This window comes from Charadrius vociferus, unplaced genomic scaffold, assembly GCF_000708025.1.
Source record: "Charadrius vociferus isolate BGI_N301 unplaced genomic scaffold, ASM70802v2 scaffold1745, whole genome shotgun sequence".
In the NCBI taxonomy this organism is placed as follows: Eukaryota; Metazoa; Chordata; class Aves; order Charadriiformes; family Charadriidae; genus Charadrius; species Charadrius vociferus.
In genome coordinates this window covers 17,950-25,624 of record NW_009648480.1, presented here as the reverse complement: position 1 = coordinate 25,624, position 7,675 = coordinate 17,950, and the positions used below count along the sequence as shown (strand labels likewise).

The 7,675-nt window shown below is 53.1% G+C and overlaps 1 protein-coding gene across 1 annotated transcript in view; it reads right to left on the bottom strand.

Moving 5' to 3' along the window:
- ZC3H4 (zinc finger CCCH-type containing 4) overlaps nucleotides 1-7,675 on the bottom strand; it is a 16,231-nt gene that overhangs the window by 2,648 nt on the left and 5,908 nt on the right. Inside the window, 13 exon segments of the mRNA XM_009885678.1 lie at nucleotides 14-632; nucleotides 1,172-1,423; nucleotides 1,568-1,932; nucleotides 2,151-2,509; nucleotides 2,651-2,760; nucleotides 3,126-3,237; nucleotides 3,468-3,581; nucleotides 3,926-4,071; nucleotides 4,173-4,269; nucleotides 4,415-4,560; nucleotides 5,225-5,447; nucleotides 5,657-5,767; nucleotides 6,423-6,642. Of these exon segments, the coding sequence (XP_009883980.1) occupies nucleotides 14-632; nucleotides 1,172-1,423; nucleotides 1,568-1,932; nucleotides 2,151-2,509; nucleotides 2,651-2,760; nucleotides 3,126-3,237; nucleotides 3,468-3,581; nucleotides 3,926-4,071; nucleotides 4,173-4,269; nucleotides 4,415-4,560; nucleotides 5,225-5,447; nucleotides 5,657-5,767; nucleotides 6,423-6,642 (2,874 nt within the window).

The following is a 7,675-nucleotide window of genomic DNA, read 5'->3' as shown; positions in this document are numbered from 1 at the left end:
GCTCGTTTGGGATCTGTTAAGACGAGGATCGAGGGTCGGCATGGATTGAAGGGCAGCCGGGACGGGAATAAACTCTTGTTTAGGGATCGGGAGCGGAATTAAATCCTCCGGGCTCCAGAGGATCATCCGGGCGAAGTTGGGTTTGTTGAGGACGACGTCTTTTTTGATGTGACTGAACTGCTGCAGTTGAGAACGAGGATCCCGGAGGGAATGACCCGGGAGAGCATCCAAAGGGATGTTGACGGGTTTATCGCGTAAAGCCCTTTCCCCGTCCTCCTCCTCGGGGAGCAGAGGGGGTTTCTGACCGCCGCCGGAATGAGGAGTTTCTGGTTTGGGGACGGAGGAGGGAATGTGTCGCGCCAAGCGGGGATCGGTGGGTCCCTAATCGGCGGTGAGAGATTGGAGAGAAAGATCGGGATTCCGGGAAAGCCTGGGATCCCGTAACCGGGGATCGGCGGGCCGACCGCTCCCTCCCGCTTGGGGTTTTTGCAAACGAGGGTCGCTCACGCCGGAGGGCGGCCCCAGTTCGCCGTGGGGTCTGCCGGAGCTTTGTTGCCTTAAGGTTTTCAATATGGAGGTGACGCTACTTCCACCGTCGTCTTCGTCGCTGGAATACCAGTTACCGGTGTCGCCTGGGAGGAAGGAGAAGAGGAAAGGAGTCGAGCCAAGGCAATTAAAGCACGGTCAGGCTATGAAACCCGCAGGAATGTTCCCAAAACGCGTCCCCTCTCAAATCCACGCCGCTCAAAATCCCAACCGCCCTCGTGTTTTGCAAAAAACGGGGGTCACCCAACAGCTTCAGCCTCCCCGCTCTCGTTTTTACACCCCGAATTACCAGAGAGGTGGAAACATCCCTCCCTTCCTCTTCCTCCTGCCCGCAGCAGACCCCAATTTCACCGCAATTAAAGCGGGAGCCCCATCTCCTTCATTTTCCGGCCAGCTCTTCCCGTTTTTTCCACTTTGGACACCAGCGACGTGCTCTTTCGACGCCGGGGAGGCGCTCAGCACTCCTCGTTCCCTAAAGAATTCCTCCCCGACACTCTCATTTCTCCCTTTTTTTCAGAGATCACACCTCGGGGTGGGTAAAAACTGCGGGAAATCCACGTTATCCCCGTCCCGTCCCTGCCAGGAGCGCGGTTTTGACGGGAAACCGTTGCGTTTCGCCACTTGCCTTCCTCGTTTTCGCGTTCCTGCTTATTGCTCTCGGCTAATCGCCGAGCTCTCTCCTCTTCCTCTTGCTGTTTCTGTTGGATTCTCAAGTAAAGGGCTCTTTGCGCCGATGGCATGAAATCGGGAATGCTGCCCGGTGGTTTCGGTAAGCCAGGAGGACCTCCTTCGCACAAAGCGTCGTGATCCAAGGACGGATCGGGAAACATGTGCTCTCCCGGAGGTCCTTCCATATCCTCGTAACCGCCGTAGTCTTCTGCCGAGGAATCATCACAGGTTAAAAAGAAAATCGCAACGCCGCCTAAAAAACAACCTAATTTCCCCCCCTCCTTCTGCCTCCCACCGTGCCCGGGAACAACCTGTCTCCGAAGAGGCGATTCCGGCAGATTTTGGGACGTACCTGGATCTCCCATCATGCCGTGATCCATGTCCAGACCTTCTTGTTGCTGGTAAAAATTATCGTAGAAACCTTGCGGAGGTGGGCCGGGGGGCATCATGCCGGAATGAGGGGAATCATCCGGTCCGTAGGGCATCATAGGGGGTCCGGGACCCATCGGAGGACCGGGATTCATTCCCGGACCCATCGGCATATCCGGGTGCATGTCAGGGTGCATATCTGGATGCATATCGGGGTGCATGTCTGGGTGCATGTCTGGGTGCATGTCCGGGTGCATATCGGGGTGCATATCGGGGTGCATGGGTCCAGGCATCGGTCCCGGGGGTCCTCCCGGTCCAGGGAACCTGGGGGGTGGCGGACCTGGGTGCCTGAAAAGAGAAAAGAAGAAGAAAATCCGCTTTTAACGCAACGCTCTCCGCTTCTGGAGGGTCGGAGCCAGCAGCAGCATCAGCGGCCGGACCCAAAAACGGAGAGAAACCTCTTTTCTACGCCCTTATTGACTGCGTTGGGGCAGAGCTCATCGTCGGAGGCAAAAATCTGCCATCCCCGTCCCTCTCGCCGTTCCCCGGAGATGCCGGCGACTCACCTCACGCCCAGTTTCTCCGCCAGCTGCCCCGTGGGCCGCACGACGATCTCAAACAAGGAAGGGATCTTCTTGTACATGTCCTGCTGTTGCTGCAGCTGTTGCGGCGACAGAGGTTCGTGCATCGGTGGCGGCATCTGCGGCCCCGGAGGTGGAAGCGGCGGCGGAGGAGGAGGAGGAGGACCTCCAGGGATGGGTCTCCCGTTCGGAGAGGTTGGAGCCGGAGGTCCGGGAGGACGAGGGGGTGTGGGCAGCAAGCCCACCCCAGGAGGGGGTTTGGGGAGAGGATTGATGCCTTGTTTCTTTAGCTCTTCGACTTCTTTCTCATCCTCCGCGCCCGCTTCCGCGTCATCCGCCAGCATCTGAGAAGATAAAAGGAGTAAAAGGTGATCCAGGGACCGACATGCGCTCCGGGAAACCTCTCCTTCCCTTTCCACCCCGCAGGTTCTATGTCCGCGGAAGAAAAATACAAGGTGAAACCCGCTTTGAACGTTCCCCTCTACCTTGTCCAGAAGCTCCCGTGTCTCCTCCGTGAGCGGATCGTGCGAAAACATGCAGTCATCCCCGTTGATACAGTTGCCCGTGGTGTGGAACAGCTTACAAGGGAAGTCCCGTAGCATTTATTAAGGAGAAAAACAACCCCAAACAGGGAGTTACTCCTACAGCCAGAGAGGCCAGAGATGCTTTTCGCTTTGAAACATGGCATTTTTTTGCCGTCACGACGTCGATATTGGCCAAAAACACCCTGCTTTGCTTCTGCCGTGTTTTCTTGGAGGCACAACGGCCGCAAACCTCATTTCTTTAAGAGGAAAGGTGAGGCTAAGAAGGAACGGTCGTTCAAGCCCGGCAGCGGAGGATGTGTTACCCCAGGAACGGCCTCTTTTCCTCCCCCTGATCCCCCCCTCACGCATCCACGCAGGGTAAATGAGACCCATTTAAGGTCGGCTTAACGAAAACGGTTAAAAACCGAAAGGATATCATGCATGTAAGGGCAGTTTTCAGCCCTGGCGCAGTAGCCGGTGATGTAGAACTTGCACAGTTCCCGTTTCTTTGGTAGTTCAATGTCATGACTGAAATTGCAGTGGTCGCCCTGGGGAGAAAGAAGACGAGAGGGTCTTAGCAGGCAGAAGCGCCAACGCGTTTGTCAACAGCCCCGGAACAGCCCTAGGAGGGACAGGGAGACGTCTACGCTTTACAAAACCCTCTTTTCAGGCACGAATCCCTCCCCGAAATCGGTTAAAACCCGGACTTTATGCTCCAATGACGGTTCCGCGTGCGTATAAAGAGATCTACGTAAATATTTCTGAATTTTTCCCTTACCCAGGTGCACCGGCCTTCCACAAAGTATTTGCAGATCACTTTGCCTTTCTTATCCGACTGCTGGTGGGGTTTGTCGTGGTCGTTCCGTCGGTAATTCCCACCGCCTCCTCCATCCTACGGGAAGCACGTTATGTAAGTCGCCGAAGAATGTGAAACTACCAAGCAACAGATCACACGCGAGAGATTAAAACTTGCCACGCGAGGGGAAAAACCCAGCGATTTGGGATGAAAAAGGCAGGTGAAGACAAGCGTGCTGAGCCTAGTCGGCTCCCGAGCACGGCTTGAGGACCAGAACCCAAAATATCCAGCTCATGCGGATCCTGGGGAAGATCCGTTTGGTTTTTTGGCTCCTGCGAAGGCTTTCTTTGAAGCCTGGTTGGATTTACGGAGTGGGGTGGGGGAAAAAAAGGGGTCATCCGGCACCGCAGCAAGCCGTGCGAAAACAAAGAGCTACTTACTCCCATGTCCTCATCATAGTAATCGTCGTCGTCGTTCATTCCGCCGCCTTTCCCCATTCCACTTCTGTTTCCACCTCTGCCTCGTCCTCTGCCCATTCCTTTATTGCCTCTCCCTCTGGGGCCGCGACCGCGTCCTCGATTTAAACCTGAAAATACACCTCCTCGTCTTTAATTCCTCTCTTTCCATAAAACGGGGAAGAGAGCAGAAAGCGGGGACCGTCCCAGCACAGCTCGTTACCCCACTCACCCCGGCCACGATTCTCCTTACTCCTGCGGTACTGATTGAGCTCTTTCGAGTAGTCGTCGTAGTCGTCATCGCCGATGGGCTCCTCGTTATCGCAGTACTGCAAACGAGAGAGATGCGCGCGCCTTTAGCGAGCGGGGAAGAAGCGCAGCCCGTTCCCCCCTCAAACCCGACGGCGAAAACGAAGAGGTTCTCTCGCCTCCGCGGTTCCCCGGCAGCAGCGGGTCGAGAGATTCGGCATTTACCTCCATCTCTTCGTCATACATTTCCTCCTCTTCCTCGGGGTGGTCGCCTCTGCCTCGCCCTCGGTTCCCTCGGCCCATGCCACGACCTCCTCTCATTCCCCCTCTGCCACCTCGCCCTCGGTACCCTCGGCCTCGGCCACGGCCACCTGGCGAAGCAAGGGGACGGGGTGAGCTTTGCACCGCGTTTCACCTCTCCGGTACGTTAAAAATATCAAAACAATACGGCAGACGAGGAAAAATAAATAATAACCTTCCAGTACGGGATCACCAGCATCTTAAAAACTTGTTTCTAAGTGAGTCAGTTTTGAATATTCTAAAAGAATGGATTTTTAAGATGCCAAACGATAACTTTTTTAAAAAAACAATATTGTGTGACCGCGTCAGCGGCTGCAGAGGTACGTCAGCCTGGTGACGCAGATCTGTGTACTCCAGATGCCACACCAGATTCGTTGTGTTCTCGATGGCCTTCATTTTCCCTTCAAATACAGCTTTTCCTTTATTTTATCCACTCTCGACCACTCGTGTGCTTTTAAAACCATCCACACTAGCAAGAAAACCACTTATTTACAACGTTAAATTATCCGCAGGGATCCGAACTTTCCCCTCGGACTGGAGAAGAGGAAAAAAAAACACTGTCCCACATCACAAACGGACATCGAAGAGTGGTTTCGGGCGCCGCAGGCGGTTCTCCGCAGGCAGGGCAGTCCGCCTTCACGAAGCTCCCTGCGTGTGCTTTATTTAGCTGAGCAGCTAAACGAGCTGCAGGTAATGAGCAGCAAAAATAAAAAAAAAAGGAAGGTTTAGACGTACCTCGCCCCCGGTGAGAGCCTTCCTTCGCTCGGCGGTATTGGTTCAGCTCTTTCGCAAAGTCATCATAATCTTCCTTCCCCATATCTTCGTCCTCTTCCCCCTCGTACTGACCGTACTCCTCGTTCTCGTAGTCCTCGTACATGCCGTAATTCTTGCTCTCCATTTTAGAGTAGCTCTTCTTTGGCATGGGAGCGCCGTGAGAGGACGGGTACTGCTGGTGGGACTTTGGGAAAGGCAGAAAGAGGTTAGTGATGATGAAAAGGAACTTATCGAGCTTAATATCCCAACTTAATTTTTAAAAATCCTTAAAAAATACCCCCCAACCAAATAACAACCAGGTGAAAAACAGGCTAAAGGACCAAAGCCACTGCGCGTGGCCCGTAGATGGAGCTAGACGGGCACCTCAAAAGCTTGCAGCGGATCTGAACTTACGGAAGAGTAAGGCGGGCTGTATTCCCGGTATTTTCGGTGTCCCTTTTCACCAGGACTGAAGTCCGAATCATCGCTGTAATCAGAGAAGTCATCGCTGGAAGAAGCGTGGCGCTGCAAGGCAAGAGAAACACCCGGCGCGGTTTTATCACAGGCCAGCTCGGACTCTTGACACAACACAACTAAGTCTCCCTTTGGTTTCTGGGTGGTTTTGGTTTTTTTTTTAAGGAAACTCAATTTTTTGCTTAATAAAATCTTCACGATGTTCACTGGGTTCCAAACTGGAAGCCCGTTAGCAGGTTGTTGAACCGGTCTCTAATGAAGATAAACGCAACGTGCCTTCTGCGCTTCAGAAATTCCCAGAACTTAAGGAACAAACACCCTCGACCTGGCAAATCCGGCAATCCGCGATCCTCTCTGAGGTAAGAACGCTCACAAGGGAATTCCCTAAATAAAACCCCATTTTCTTCCCTCTCTGCATCCTCAGACGGACGAGAGAGCGCTGTAGCGTCGTTGTCCTACCCGCAGACCTCGGAGCGCCGCTGCTGTGCTTGCTAGTTCTCAGAGGAGGAAAGCGTTAAGGAGCCGAACCCCCAATAAACCCCGTGAGCGCTCCCACCTCGCAATTATCGTTAGGGGAAGAGCCTCAAACTACCCAGGATAATGTCAGAGGAGGAATTAATTCCCTGGAGACGGCTGATGGCAGAGGAAGGCACACCGGGGATGGGATATCAGAGGATCCGGGAGGTAAAAGCAGCGCGTGGCTCACCTTGTGTTTGGATTTCCTTTTCTTCTTGGATCTCCTTTTCTCTTTCTCTCTCTCTTTCCGCCGCTTGCGCTTCATGCGTCGATGGGTTTTCTCATCATCGGAATCGCTGTGATGCTTCTCCCCTTTCTCCTTCCGACCTCTTTCGTGAGATTCGGAGGGATCCTGCGCCTCCTCCCCTCCATCGTCCTCCAGCTCCCCTTCTTCCAGTTCTCCATCCTCCCTGTAAAGCAGACAGGCACGTTTAATTCCCCTTATTCAAAAAAGAAAAGGAAAATAGAAACCCGCTTACTCCGCTCGCCAGCCAGCCAGGTCCTCGGCTCCCAAAGCGCTCGCAAATTCCTAGTTACCGGGGTTTTAAATATCTGACCGCAAATATCGATACTGTCCAGCTCTCCTCAAGCTCTCGCTCAGCCTGGAGTTAAACCGCGGCGAAAAAGCGTCTCGCAAACAAACCGGAGCCACAACGTGACGGCGTTGGACTTTGGCATGAAATTATTGCAAACAAACTCCAAGAATGGAAATTGGTGTTTTAATAAAACACTTGGCTCACTCCGAGAACCGAAATCGGTGTTTTAATAAAACGCTCGGCCCACTCCGAGAACGGAAACTGGTGTTTTAATAAAACACTTGGCTCACTCCAAGAATCGAAATTGGTGTTTTAATAAAAATCTCGGTCCTCTAGAAAGACAAGACTAAGTAAATATCGTGCCGGTTTGCCAAATCTAGAGAGGCGAGCCCTGTTATTTCCACTTTCTCATGGTACCGTTCACCCACGGTTGTGGTTAGCGGAGGTGATAAAACAAATCTGGAACTTCCTCAAGAGGATTCCCCAAGCTCCGCTCAATTAAATCCAATTAAAAATGACTCAGATAAGAGTTAGGAGAAACCTTTTACAACCCCGTAAGGCATTAAACGTGTCATACGGCACGAGTTCCACCAGCTCCCTCGCGTTTTCCTTCTCTCCCAACAGGTCCCCCGGTTTGTCGCTGCGGGATTTCAAACCGGAGCGGGGTCTCCTCCTCCCTTTTCATTTAAGCTATAATTAAAACCATCAACGCCGCCTTGTTTACGTACGTCACCGCCGTTCACAAACAACAATTTAGGAACATTTAGGAGGTGGATCTTTGACCCACATCCCTCTGCTTGGGTTTGTTGGGGTTTTTTTTTAGGCTATTTGGCTGTTTCGGCTGCCAAAAAATCCCCTCTTTAGCACTATAATGGGAACGGCGGGGGGCCGGGGCGCCGGCCGCGGG